The sequence below is a fragment of the Perca flavescens genome, chromosome 13, assembly GCF_004354835.1.
Source record: "Perca flavescens isolate YP-PL-M2 chromosome 13, PFLA_1.0, whole genome shotgun sequence".
NCBI classification, from domain to species: Eukaryota; Metazoa; Chordata; class Actinopteri; order Perciformes; family Percidae; genus Perca; species Perca flavescens.
Genome location: NC_041343.1, coordinates 34,780,571 through 34,796,405, shown reverse-complemented (window position 1 = coordinate 34,796,405; position 15,835 = coordinate 34,780,571). Strand labels below are relative to the sequence as shown.

Here is a 15,835-nt window from a genome sequence, read left to right as displayed (position 1 = left end):
TACGTTAGGTTTTGGAGCAACAGATAAAAGTCCCATAATGCAAATTGGGAAATGTAAATACAACCGTGAATCACAATGTTGTACGGACAGTTTCTGTTAAAATATACAGACACATATACTCATATTGGTCAGAGCGAACAGATCTTCTGACAGTGAAAGGTGTGGCGTGCGGCGGGTGGGTTATGGAAGATCTTCGGCCGGAGGGCGCTGGAAGATTGTGGCGCTCTCCGAGCACGATGGAAGTAGAGACACGAACGCCAAAACTTCATCTCCTCACCTGGTACTGTGGCTGAGATGCTCAGAGACGCTGCTGGTTCTGATCACTTTTAGACCCAAATTATCCTCTTCTATCTTTTACAAGGTACGGAATCACTTTAGGGTCAAAACTATAACGATTACATATGGTGGATTAATATTACATGTTTGGATTTGTGTGTGTGTGTGTGTGTGTGTGTGTGTGTGTCTGTGTGTATATGTCTGTGTGTGTGTCTCTGTGTGTGTCTGTGTGTGTGTGTCTATATGTGTGTGTGTGTGTGTGTGTGTGTGTGTGTGTGTGTGTGTGTGTGTGTGTGTGTGAGTGTGTTGTGATCACGAGATAACGGGTCTAATAATAATCAGTTACCATGGCGAATCCTGGTCTCTGTATGAAGTTATTTGGAAACCTTGTTTCTCCAGTTTCTGTTTTGTTTTGTTTGCTAATAAAGGTTTTAATTTAAATTCAGGGCTGTTGTCACGGTGACAACACCAGTCAGATGTGAAGGAAGTGTCGGTAAAGTCAAAGTTACCAAAATAACAAAAAACTGGTGGTAAGAGGTTTCCACATGTCTGTAGAATCTGTGCATCTGATTGGCTGATCACAAAGGGGGCGTGGCCGAAGTCCAAGGGGAGCTGAGAAGAAGAAGCTGATTGGTTGATGGTGCACTTCGTTGCTGTCTGGCCTCGCCCCTCGTCTCCAAAAACTCAACACTTCCTGTCTGATGTCACACACCTGGCCTGCTGTCAATCAATTAGTTGTCAAGGCGACGGTGGCCCGATCAAAGACCCGCCCACTCTGAAAGTCAGCTGCATGGACAGAGAAGAAGGAGAATAAGAAACGTCACGGATAAAATAATCCTGTCCCGATATGAAAGTGAACATGAAACAGCCCCAAAATCACCATCACCAAACCCACCAGACTCCATGTAAATAATCAGGACTTTTAGAGTGTATAGAGCCAGCATATCTCCACCAGACTCCATGTAAATAATCAGGACTTTTAGCGTGTATAGAGCCAGCATATCTCCACCAGACTCCATGTAAATAATCAGGACTTTTAGTGTGTATAGAGCCAGCATATCTCCACCAGACTCCATGTAAATAATCAGGACTTTTAGCGTGTATAGAGCCAGCATATCTCCACCAGACTCCATGTAAATAATCAGGACTTTTAGCGTGTATAGAGCCAGCATATCTCCACCAGACTCCATGTAAATAATCAGGACTTTTAGCGTGTATAGAGCCAGCATATCTCCACCAGACTCCATGTAAATAATCAGGACTTTTAGCGTGTATAGAGCCAGCATATCTCCACCAGACTCCATGTAAATAATCAGGACTTTTAGCGTGTATAGAGCCAGCATATCTCCACCAGACTCCATGTAAATAATCAGGACTTTTAGCGTGTATAGAGCCAGCATATCTCCACCAGTCTCCATGTAAATAATCAGGACTTTTAGCGTGTATAGAGCCAGCATATCTCCACATCTAAATGGGTGAATTAAGGGTTTATTTCAACCAAACCAGAGTGGTGATTGTTGGAACAGTGGAAAGATGAACCAAGACGGCTTTTGGTAGTTTTATTTAGTTTCTGTCCACTTTGAATGAAGTGTGTTTTACGACTATAAAAGTCCTGATTATTTACATGGAGTCTGGTGGGTTTGGTGCCAGTGAAATAAAAATATTTCTGGATGGATTGTAATGTGAAAGTCTCCGGCGTGTTCTCCTACTTGCTGAGCGTGGAGGCGGCGCCTGAGCGGTGGAAGTGGACGATCTGCCACTTCCCGTCGCGGCGATGCCAGACCCTGGTCTCCTCTGATTGGGCGGTGCGAGGCGTCCCGTTGGCGTCGATGTACTGAGTCACTCTGATGTAAGCGATGCATGCTGCCTCCTCCCCCACCAGGTGGATGTGGGGGTTCAGGATGGTGGTGTGGACCGGTTTACTGTTCTTAGACCACACTGACACACAGACAGGTTAGAGAGAGAGACAGACAGGTTAGAGAGAGAGACAGACGGGTTAGAGAGAGAGACAGGTTGGAGAGACAGACAGGTTAAAGAGAGAGACAGGTTGGAGAAAGATAGGGAGACAGGTTAGAAAGAAATTTAGACAGACAGGCAGGAGAGGCGTGCCCTGACAGTACCTAGGTAAGGACTACTAGCCAGTCAGAAGCATATATATATATATATAAAATGATGAGTCATGAATAATATTACAATGATCAGTCATAAATCACAATGAATCGGTCAATCATGCAGGAAGTGTGATTCAGCTCACAGTTTTCAAAATAAAAGCGGTGGAAGTCGAGGCCTTCGACCAGATTCCCCAACGCCTCGGGCTCGAACGCTGTCACAGCCGGGTCGCACATCTTACTGGAGGAGAGACAGACAGGTTACAGAGAGACAGACAGGTTACTGAGAGACAGACAGGTTACAGAGAGACAGACAGGTTACTGAGAGACAGACAGGTTTACTTAGAGACAGACAGGTTACTGAGAGACAGACAGGTTTTCTGAAAGACAGCCAGGTTTCCCAGACTTTGTTTCCTTAAATATTCTGACTTTTATTCTCAAAATATTGGGACTATTTCCTGTTAATTTCGCCTGTTCCTGTGTCCACCATGAGACCTTAATTCATTCTTTAAAATATGTGTCCAGTAGTGAACAGGGAGAGACTAATTATTTCAGATCTCTAGATAATTTATCAACTAAAGAAAGACTCTCTATGGAGAAGAAAGGGGCGGGACTTCCCCTCTCTATGGAGAAGAAAGGGGCGGGACTTCCCCTCTCTATGGAGAAGAAAGGGGCGTGACTTTCCTCAAAGAGAAGTTCCTGAGAAGTTCCTCAAACAAACACACTGTCCCTTTAACACGGTGGGGGATTTTCACAATAAGAGTCTGATGAATGAGTATGTTACATACTGTCCCTTTAACACAGTGGGGGATTTTCACAATAAGAGTCTGATGAATGAGTATGTTACATACTGTCCCTTTAACACAGTGGGGGATTTTCACAATAAGAGTCTGATGAGTGTGTTACATACGTGTAGCTCTCAAAGTCTCCGTTGCTGATCGCCTCGATGAGCTGCTCCGTAACTTTAATGATGTCCTGTTTCCTCACTGACAGACAGACAGGCAGACAGACAGACAGACAGGCAGATAGACAGACAGGCAGGCAGGCAGACAGGCAGACAGACAGACAGACAGACAGACAGGCAGGCAGGCAGTCAGACAGACAGGCAGACAGACAGGCAGACAGACAGACAGACAGAGACAGACAGACAGAGAGGCAGACAGACAGAGAGACAGACAGATAGACAGACAGACAGACAGGAAGACAGGCAGGCAGGCAGACAGACAGACAGACAGACAGACAGGCAGGCAGGCAGTCAGACAGACAGACAGGCAGACAGGCAGACAGGCAGACAGAGAGGCAGACAGACAGAGAGACAGGCAGACAGACAGACAGACAGACAGACAGGCAGACAGGCAGACAGACAGACAGACAGACAGACAGGCAGGCAGACAGTCAGACAGACAGTCAGACAGACAGGCAGGCAGGCAGACAGACAGGCAGGCAGACAGGCAGACAGACAGACAGACAGACAGACAGGCAGACAGGCAGACAGACAGACAGGCAGACAGGCAGACAGGCAGACAGAGAGGCAGACAGACAGAGAGACAGACAGACAGGCAGACAGGCAGACAGGCAGACAGAGAGACAGACAGATAGACAGGCAGACAGGCAGACAGAAAGGCGGACAGGCCGGCAGAGAGACAGACAGGCAGACAGACAGACAGACAGAGAGACAGGCAGACAGGCAGACAGACAGACAGAGAGACAGGCAGACAGACAGACAGACAGACAGAGAGACAGGCAGACAGACAGACAGACAGACAGACAGAGAGACAGGCAGACAGACAGACAGACAGACAGACAGACAGACAGACAGACAGACAGACAGACAGACAGACAGACAGACAGACAGACAGACAGACAGACAGAGCAGACAGGCAGACAGACAGACAGACAGACAGACAGATAGACAGGCAGACAGACAGACAGACAGGCAGACAAACAGAGACAGAGAGACAGGCAGACAGACAGACAGACAGAAAGACAGACAGATAGACAGGCAGACAGGCCGACAGACAGGCAGACAGACAGACAGACAGACAGAGAGACAGGCAGACAGGCAGACAGGCAGACAGACAGACAGAGAGACAGGCAGACAGACAGAGAGACAGGCAGACAGACAGACAGACAGGCAGACAGAGGGAAGACAGGTTAGAGAGACAGACAGGTTAGAATAGTCAGTTGTAATTTTCTCTCAGTTGAAGCATTTTAGTGTTCCTACAATTATTACTGACTAGTGCTATAAACAGTGTGTGTGTGTGTATATGTGTGTATATGTATTTGTTTGTATGTATGTGTGTGTGTGTATGTGTATGTGTGTATATGTATTTGTGTGTATGTATGTATGTATGTATGTATGTATGTATATGTATGTGTGTGTATGTGTAAGTGTGTATGTGCGTGTGTGTGTGTCTGTCTGTCTTTCCGTGTGTGTGTGTGTGTGTGAGTGTGTGTGAGTCTGTATATGTGTGTGTCTCCGTGTGTGTGTATGTGTGTGTGTGTGTGTGTGTGTACCTCTGGTATCTTCATCCTCAATGGTGGTGTTTGTGCTCTCAGATGATTCCTACAACAACAACAACAACAACAAAGTGATGATCAGAGGTTGAGTCTAAACCGAGCTAGTTGCCATGACGCTGCAGACCCTGGCCCGCATCTACCCCACGGGTAATCTGGCCACGTGCCCAGGGGCCCTTGAGAGGGCCCTTCGTGATGGGAGTTTTATTCTTGTCCTACATAAAGATAGTATACACAATGGGTATGTGTACATATGAAAAATGTGTTTTGGCATTTTTGTTACCCTTCTACCTCAGCCTACGTCACACAGACACACGTACTTTAGCATATTCTGCTGAAACAGAGCCCTGTGTTGCCATGCCAACAATCTCATCCAACCATGTGACCAGCTGAGGAGTCTGTCGTGTCATGGGTCAGAGGGTATCAGAGGTCATAGATCTGGGCTGTCAAACTCAGTTTCCCAGAGGGCCACACTGGAAAATGAGAATCCCATCAAGGGCCAGATGTATAGTTTATTGACATGCTTTTATTTAAGAGAAAAAGTCAAATATTTTGACTGTATTCTTGCAATTATCATATACTGCAGTCTTCTCACTTTTATAGGAGAATATTTTGGGCCTCATAAAGCCTTAAAAAATTTTGACAAAAAAGTTTCTCAGCCAGCAACAAATACGTTGAAAAAAAGCGTCAAAACAGTTAGAAAAAGGCAGAAAGACAGCGTCAAAATTGTCTGAAAAAGTGCCCAAAACATCGTAAAAGGCGCAAAAAACTTCAGAAAAAGTGGCAAAACATTGAAAAAAAGCACATAAACCGCCAGAAAAGGTGTCAAAAAAAAACAACAAAGATGTTTGGAAAAAGCGACAAAAACTAGGTGGGCCGAAATTTATTGTGAACCTAAATTGGAATGTGGGCTGGATCAAAACCTGCGAGGGGCTGGATTTGGCCCTCGAGCCTTGATGATGGTCAGAGGGTATCAGAGGGTATCAGAGGGTATCAGAGGGTATCAGAGGGTATCGGAGGGTATCAGAGGGTATCAGAGGGTATCAGAGGTCATAGATGATGGACCAATCACTGGGCTCTGCTCCTAATAGGCAGCTTGGTGTTGATATGGACACACCTCTCATTTAAAGCTTGCTAGTCAGGGGACTGTCTGTCCAGGCAAGCACAGAGAATATGGTCTGGGGCGCCCGGTTAGCTCAGTTGGTAGAGCGCGCGCCCTTATGTAGAGGTCTGCTCCTCACCGCAGCGCCCGCGGGTTCGACTCCGACCTGCGGTTGTCATTCCCCCCCTCTCTCTTCCCCTTCGTGTCTTCAGCTGTCCTGTCTAAATAAAGGCCTAAAAATGCCCCAAAAATAATCTTAAACAATTCCAATAACCAAACGAGACTCCGGCGGGCTAGTCCCAGTCGATCGACATTTACAGACTTGTTCCAAAGACTTTAAACACCATTAGTAGCTCTGCTCCATTTGTAGTAATAATAATAATAATAATTTATAATAATAATTAAATAATAATAATAATTTATAATAATAATTAAATAATAATTTAAATAATAATAATTAAATAATAATTTAAATAATAATAATTTATAGTAATAATAATTAAATAACATAATAATAAAAAATAATAATATTATTAATATTAATAAGAATAATAAAGAATAAAGTTGGTTACCTTGACTCCGTCGGCCTTCTTGTTTCCACTCTTTCCTCCTGAACGAGGGATGAGAACAAAGAGAAAGAGAAGCAGCAGAGTGAGGAAGAAAGGAACAAAGGCAGAGAAGAGGAGAGGCAGCATCGTACCGACAACCCCTGGCTGCTGCTGCCTACGTGCCCCTCAGCAATCTCACAGGAAACACTTCAAAATAAAAGACTTATCCAGGAATTAAAAAGTTTTAAAGTCAAAAAAAAAAAAGAAAATCCTGAAAAAGAATCCTGAGCTGCCGGGAGTCGAGTTCTTCGTAACCCTCCGAAATCTGACAGGAAACACTTCAAAATAAAAGTCTAAAGGAGGAATAAAAACCACCAAATAGTGAAGGAATGCAGAGAGACAGCCGAGGCCACGTTTAGTTTCCACTTGAGATAGTTAGAGAGCAGACACACATTCCTGTCTATTGACCCTCAACAGGTTAATAATAATACTAATAATACTAATAAACTGATTAATTAATCTACATCTACGTGTTACAAGAGTTCAGCTCGTAAAGAAGGAGACATTTAATTATGTTGCTCTACTCTACTAATTCTCTCGCTCTCTGTCGGTGGTTTCCCTGCTGCTATCTATAGAGCTGACAGCTGCACACACACACACACACACACACACACACACACACACACACACACACAGACACACACACACACACACACACACACACAGACACACACACACACACACACACACACACAGACACACACACACACACACACACACACACACACACACACACACACACACACACACACACACACACACACACACACACACACACACACACACACACACACACACACACACACACACACACACACACACACACACACACACTCAGACACACACACACACACACACACACTCAGACACACACACAGACACACACACACACAGACACACACACACACACACACACACACACACACACACACACACACACACACACACACACACACTCAGACACACACAGACACAGACACACAGACACAGACACACACACACACACACACACACACACACACACACACACACACACACACACACACAGCTTCCCCCGTGCTAACCTGATAACAGTGTGTAAGCCAGCAGCTGATTGGCTGCTCACTAACGGCTTTAAAGATCTTACCGGAGAAATTCCTGGTGGCCAACATGGTGGTCAGGATGGCTCCCTGCAGGAAAGGAAAGGAGGAAGGAAGGAAAGGAGGAAGGAAGGAAAGAAGGAAGGAAGGAAACGAGAAGGAAGGAAAGGAGGAAGGAAGGAAACAAGAAGGAAGGAAAGGAGGAAGGAAGGAAAAAAGGAAGGAAGGAAACGAGAAGGAAGGAAAGGAGGAAGGAAGGAAACAAGAAGGAAGGAGAGGAGGAAGGAAGGAAAGAAGGAAGGAAGGAAACGATAAGCAAGGAAACAAGAAGGAAGGAAAGGAGGAAGGAAGGAAACAAGAAGGAAGGAAAGGAGGAAGGAAGGAAAGAGGAAGGAAGGAAACGAGAAGGAAGGAAAGGAGGAAGGAAGGAAAGGAGGAAGGAAGGAAACAAGAAGGAAGGAAAGGAGGAAGGAAGGAAAGAGGAAGGAAGGAAACGAGAAGGAAGGAAAGGAGGAAGGAAGGAAAGAAGGAAGGAAGGAAACGAGAAGCAAGGAAACAAGAAGGAAGGAAAGGAGGAAGGAAGGAAGGAAAGGAGGAAGGAAGGAAGGAAACAAGAAGGAAAGAGAGGAGGAAGGAAGGAGAGGAGGAAGGAAGGAAAGGAGGAAGGAGAGGAGATGTTAGAGCAGCAGAGTTACAGTTGAATAACTAAAGCTTGGAGAAGAGTCCGGTCCCATTTCTGAGATAATTTGCTGAAATTAAACATTATCAAATTTCATCATTATTAAAATGCTTCACCTGCACATAGGTGTAGATTTAGGGGGGAGTGGTCCCACTTCTTATCTGTAAATATCAGACCCCCCTATAGTGGACCGAACCATCTGGACCTCACAGAGCACATTCCTGTTGTTACAGGGGCCTTTAAAGGTGCAACATGTAAAACTAGTGGACCTTTAATTTGTGTCTGACCTATAACTACTGTCACCACCTTTCAGATATTAATGTTTCATTGACATCTTAATTAACATTCCTGTGGTTGCAGGGGCCTCTAAGCTCAGTCCCTCGATCTCTTGTCTTTCTCTCTTTCTCCGGGAAATTAAGCTGCCTTTAAAAGGTCCCATGGCATGAAAATGTCACATTATGAGGTTTTTTAACATTAATATGCGTTCCCCCAGCCTGCCTATGGTCCCCCAGTGAATAGAAATGGTGATAGGTGTAAACCGAGCCCTGGGTATCCTGCTCTGCCTTTGAGAAAATGAAAGCTCAGATGGACCAATCAGGAATCTTCTCCTTATGAGGTCATAAGGAGAGGATTCCAGATCAGTCTTGGTCTGGTCTTCCAGATAAGACCTGGGTCTGGGCCTCCAGGCCTACCAGCCTCCCTCCTAATCCCAACTAAGTGCCTCCAGGCCTGGGTCTGGCCCTCCATGCCTACCAGCCTCCCTCCTAATCCCAACTAAGTGCCTCCAGGCCTGGGTCTGGACCTCCATGTCTACCAGCCTCCCACCTAACCCCTACTAAGTGCCTCCAGGCCTGGGTCTGGACCTCCAGGCCTACCAGCCTCCCACCTAACCCCTACTAAGTGCCTCCAGGCCTGGGTCTGGACCTCCAGGCCTACCAGCCTCCCTCCTAACCCCTACTAAGTGCCTCCAGGCCTGGGTCTGGGCCTCCAGGCATACCAGCCTCCCTCCTAACCCCTACTAAGTGCCTCCAGGCCTGGGTCTGGGCCTCCAGGCATACCAGCCTCCCTCCTAACCCCTACTAAGTGCCTCCAGGCCTGGGTCTGGACCTCCAGGCCTACCAGCCTCCCACCTAACCCCTACTAAGTGCCTCCAGGCCTGGGTCTGGACCTCCATGCCTACCAGCCTCCCTCCTAACCCCTACTAAGTGCCTCCAGGCCTGGGTCTGGACCTCCATGCCTACCAGCCTCCCTCCTAATCCCAACTAAGTGCCTCCAGGCCTGGGTCTGGACCTCCATGCCTACCAGCCTCCCTCCTAATTCCAACTAAGTGCCTCCAGGCCTGGGTCTGGACCTCCATGCCTACCAGCCTCTCTCCTAACCCCTACTAAGTGCCTCCAGGCCTGGGTCTGGACCTCCATGCCTACCAGCCTCCCTCCTAACCCCAACTAAGTGCCTCCAGGCCTGGGTCTGGACCTCCATGCCTACCAGCCTCCCTCCTAACCCCTACTAAGTGCCTCCAGGCATGGGTCTGGACCTCCAGACCCATGCCTCCAGGCATGGGTCTGGACCTCCAGGCCTACCAGCCTCCCTCCTAACCCCTACTAAGTGCCTCCAGGCATGGGTCTGGACCTCCAGGCCTACCAGCCTCCCTCCTAACCCCTACTAAGTGCCTCCAGGCCTGGGTCTGCTCCTCCATGCCTACCAGCCTCCCTCCTAACCCCAACTAAGTGCCTCCAGGCCTACCAGCCTCCCTCCTAACCCCTACTAAGTGCCTCCAGGCCTGGGTCTGGACCTCCAGGCCTACCAGCCTCCCTCCTAACCCTAACTAAGGGCCTCCAGGCCTGGGTCTGGACCTCCAGGCCTACCAGCATCCCTCCTAACCCTAACTAAGGGCCTCCAGGGCTGGGTATTGACCTCCAGGTTAGCCGTCGTTTGTGACACTTTTGTCAAAGTTTTTGTGGTGTGGTTTGAGATAATCTTTGGTTGTACTTGGACAGTTTGATTGGACGTTGGGTCTGAGGTTAGGGTTAGGCATGACGGTTAGGCATGAGGGTTAGGGTTAGGCATAAGCGTACCTTGAGTTTCCTCCTGGCGTTGAACTTCTTCAGACACTCAACCGTCTCCTGTCTGTGCATACAGGACGCCACGGTGGAGCGATGCTGCGAGGAAGACCACACATCATCATCATCATCATCAGTTCCAAACAGTACCTATATTATATTATATTTATGAATATATTTAGGAGTAAAGAGTTGAGAGGCTCACAGAGATCCAGGGGTGTTTGAGAACTTCTGCTGCTGTGATCCTTTTAGAAGGATTGATGGTCAACATCTTGTTAATGAGATCTTTGGCTTCAGGGGTCACCGTGTCCCACTCTGGGGACGGGAACTACAGGTGGGGGGACAGAGGTAAGGAGGGGGGGAGTTTATGTCAGCAAAGTCCCACCTCCAACGCACTCACTGACCAATGACAGAGCTGTACCTACATCGTAAGCTCCAGCTTTAATCTGCTGGTAGAGACGATGCTGATCTTCATCCCAGAACGGAGGATAACCCACCAGCAGGATGTAGAGGATCACACCTGAGAGAGAGAAACACACGCACCTGAGAAACACACACACCTGAGAGAGAGAAACACACACACCTGAGAAACACACACACACCTGAGAGAGAGAAACACACACACCTGAGAAACACACACACCTGAGAGAGAGAAACACACACACACCTGAGAAACACACACACACCTGAGAGAGAGTAACACACACACCTGAGAGAGAGACACACACCTGAGAGAGAGAAACACACGCACTTGAGAGAGAGAAACACACACACACCTGAGAGAGAGAAACACACACACCTGAGAGAGAGAAACACACACACCTGAGAAACACACACACCTGAGAGAGAGAAACACACACACCTGAGAGAGAGAAACACACACACCTGAAAAACCCACACACCTGTGAGAGAGAGAAACACACACACCTGAGAGAGAGAAACACACACTCCTGAGAAACACACACACCTGAGAGAGAGAAACACACACACCTGAGAAACACACACACCTGTGAGAGAGAAACACACACACTGAAAACCCACACACCTGTGAAAAACACACACACCTGAGAGAGAGAAACACACACACCTGAGAAACACACACACCTGAGAGAGAGAAACACACACACCTGAGAAACACACACACCTGAGAGAGAGAAACACACACACCTGAGAAACACACACACACCTGAGAGAGAGAAACACACACACCTGAGAAACACACACACCTGAGAGAGAGAAACACACACACCTGAGAAAACACACACACCTGAGAGAGAGAAACACACACACCTGAGAAAACACACACACCTGAGAGAGAGAAACACACACACCTGAGAAACACACACACCTGAGAGAGAGAAACACACACACCTGAGAGAGAGACACACACCTGAGAGAGAGAAACACACACACTTGAGAGAGAGAAACACACACACACCTGAGAGAGAGAAACACACACACCTGAGAGAGAGAAACACACACACCTGAGAAACACACACACCTGAGAGAGAGAAACACACACACCTGAAAAACACACACACCTGAGAGAGAGAAACACACACACCTGAGAAACACACACACCTGAGAGAGAGAAACACACAGACCTGAGAGAGAGAAACACACACACCTGAGAGAGAGAGACACACAGACCTGAGAGAGAGAAACACACACATACACCTGAGAGAGAGACACACACACACCTGAGAGAGAGAGACACACACACACCTGAGAGAGAGAAACACACACACCTGAGAGAGAGAAACACACACTCCTGAGAAACACACACACCTGAGAGAGAGAAACACACACACCTGAGAAACACACACACCTGAGAGAGAGAAACACACACACCTGAAAAACCCACACACCTGTGAGAGAGAGAAACACACACACCTGAGAGAGAGAAACACACACTCCTGAGAAACACACACACCTGAGAGAGAGAAACACACACACCTGAGAAAAACACACACACCTGAGAGAGAGAAACACACACACCTGAGAAACACACACACCTGAGAGAGAGAAACACACAGACCTGAGAGAGAGAAACACACACACCTGAGAGAGAGAGACACACAGACCTGAGAGAGAGAAACACACACATACACCTGAGAGAGAGAGACACACACACACCTGAGAGAGAGAGACACACACACACCTGAGAGAGAGACACACACACACACCTGAGAGAGAGAAACACACACACACCTGAGAGATAAACACACACACCTGAGAGAGAGAGAAACACACACACACCTGAGAGAGAGAAACACACACACACACACACCTGAGAAACACACACACCTGGAGAGAGACACACACCTGAGAGAGAGAAACACACACACCTGAGAGAGAGAAACACACACACACACACCTGAGAGAGAGAGAAACACACACACACACCTGAGAGAGAGAAACACACACACCTGAAAGAGAGAAACACACACACACACACCTGAGAGAGAGACACACACCTGAGAGAGAAAAACACACACACCTCAGAGAGAGAAACACACACACACCTGAGAGAGAGACACACACACACACCTGAGAGAGAGAGACACACACACCTGAGAGAGAGAAACACACACACACCTGAGAGAGAGACACACACACAAACACACCTGAGAGAGAGAAACACACACACCTGAGAGAGAGAAACACACACCTGAGAGAGGGAAACACACACACACCTGAGAAACACACACACACGAGAGAGAGAAAGACACACATACACACCTGAGAGAGAGAAACACACACACACCTGAGAGAGAAAAACACACACCTGAGAAATACACACACCTGAGAGAGAGAAACACACACACCTGAGAGAGAGAAACACACACACCTGAGAGAGAGAAACACACACACACACCTGAATAACACACACACCTGAGAGAGAGAAACACACACACCTGAGAGAGAGAAACACATAAACACACACACCTGAGAGAGAGAAACATACACACCTGAGAAACACACACACCTGAGATAGAGAAACACATACACACCTGAGAGAAACATACACACCTGAGAGAGAGAAACACACACACCCGAGAGAGAGAAACACACACACCTGAGAGAGAGAAACACACACACGTGAGAGAGAGAAACACATAAACACACACACCTGAGAGAGAGAAACATACACACCTGAGAAACACACACACCTGAGATAGAGAAACACACACACCTGAGAGAGAGCACACACACCTGAGAGAGAGAAACATACACACCTGAGAAACACACACACCTGAGATAGAGAAACACATACACACCTGAGAGAAACACACACACCTGAGAGAGAGAAACATACACACCTGAGAAACACACACACCTGAGATAGAGAAACACATACACACCTGAGAGAAACATACACACCCGAGAGAGAAACACACACACCCGAGAGAGAGAAACACACACACCTGAGAGAGAGAAACACACACACGTGAGAGAGAAACACATAAACACACACACCCGAGAGAGAGAAACATACACACCTGAGAAACACACACACCTGAGATAGAGAAACACACACACCTGAGAGAGAGACACACACCCGAGAGAGAGAAACATACACACCTGAGAAACACACACACCTGAGATAGAGAAACACATACACACCTGAGAGAAACACACACACCTGAGAGAGAGAAACACACACACCTGAGAGAGAGAAACACATAAACACACACACCTGAGAGAGAGAAACATACACACCTGAGAAACACACACACCTGAGATAGAGAAACACATACACACCTGAGAGAAACATACACACCCGAGAGAGAGAAACACACACACACCTGAGAGAGAGAAACACACACACACCTGAGAGAGAGAAACACACACACCTGAGAGAGGGAAACACACACCTGAGAGAGAGACACACACCTGAGAAACACACACAACTGAGAGACACACACACCTGAGAGAGAGAAACACACACACACCTGAGGGAGGAGAGGAGACAAGGAAACAAGGAGACAACACACTCAAAAATGGAGGTACGAGACAAGAACATTCCTGACCTTACAGGTACACATATTAATACGTTCCCTCAAGAGTACAGAGAACTGGACCTTTGGACTATTAGGGAACAAAATGAAAGAGAAGGAGACACAATTGTCTCTCAAAAGGGAACCTCTCCTGTCTGCCCTTTAAGGAACACAGAACAACAGTACTTCTCATTTTAGGTGTGAAGGAGACAAGGAGACAAAGAGACAAGGAGACAAAGAGACAAGGAGACAAGGAGACAAAGAGACAAGGAGACAATGAGACAAGGAGACAAAGAGACAAGGAGACAAAGAGACAAAGAGACAAGGAGACAAAGAGACAAGGAGACAAAGAGACAAAGAGACAAGGAGACAAAAAGACAAAAAGACAAAAAGACAAAAAGACAAAGAGACAAAGAGACAAAGAGACAAGGAGACAAGGAGACAAAGAGACAAGCAGAAGAAGAAAGTAGAATCTGACCACAGGCCCAGAGGTCGACTGCTTTGCCGTACGGATCCTTCCTCAAAACCTCCGGAGAAAGATAACCAGGAGTCCCTGCGAAGCCTGCAGAAACACACACACACACACACACACACACACACACACACACACACACACACACACACACACACACACACACACACACACACACACACACACACACACACACACACACACACACACACACACACACACACACACACACACACACACACACACACACAGACACACACACACACACACACACACACACACACACACACACACACACACACACACACACACACACACACACACACACACACACACACACACACACACACACACACACACACACACACACACAGACACACACACACACACACACACACACACAGACACACACACACACACACACACACACACACACACACACACACACACACACAGACACACACACACACACACACACACACACACACACACACACACACACACACACACACACACACACACACACACACACACACACACACACACACACACACACACACACACACACACACACACACACACACACACACACACACACACACACACACACACACACACACACACAGACACACACACACACACACACACACACACACACACACACACACACACACACACACACACACACACACACACACACACACACACACACACACACACACACACACACACACACACACACACACACACACACACACACACACACACACACACACACACACACACACACACACACACACACACACACACACACACACACACACACACGACACACACACAGACACACACACACACACAGACATACAGACTCACACACACACACAAACACACACACACACACACACACACACACACACACACACACACAGACAT

General features: G+C 47.2%; 1 protein-coding gene across 2 annotated transcripts in view; it reads right to left on the bottom strand.

Moving 5' to 3' along the window:
* Positions 1-535: 535 nt before the first annotated feature.
* The window catches only part of camk2a (calcium/calmodulin-dependent protein kinase II alpha), a 40,923-nt gene continuing 25,623 nt past the window's right edge, over positions 536-15,835 (bottom strand). Inside the window, exons 8-18 of one of the 2 annotated variants that reach the window (XM_028594509.1) lie at positions 14,909-14,992; positions 10,855-10,949; positions 10,635-10,757; positions 10,445-10,528; positions 7,738-7,780; positions 6,576-6,610; positions 4,902-4,950; positions 3,295-3,370; positions 2,531-2,625; positions 1,986-2,214; positions 536-1,062 (exon numbers count right to left, since the gene is read on the bottom strand). In XM_028594509.1, the coding sequence (XP_028450310.1) occupies positions 1,059-1,062; positions 1,986-2,214; positions 2,531-2,625; positions 3,295-3,370; positions 4,902-4,950; positions 6,576-6,610; positions 7,738-7,780; positions 10,445-10,528; positions 10,635-10,757; positions 10,855-10,949; positions 14,909-14,992 (917 nt within the window). In that variant the 3' untranslated portion in view covers positions 536-1,058. Of the gene's footprint in view, positions 1,063-1,981; positions 2,215-2,530; positions 2,626-3,294; positions 3,371-4,901; positions 4,951-6,575; positions 6,614-7,737; positions 7,781-10,444; positions 10,529-10,634; positions 10,758-10,854; positions 10,950-14,908; positions 14,993-15,835 lie in introns of those variants that run through there. The other variant, XM_028594508.1, reaches the window with a different exon arrangement.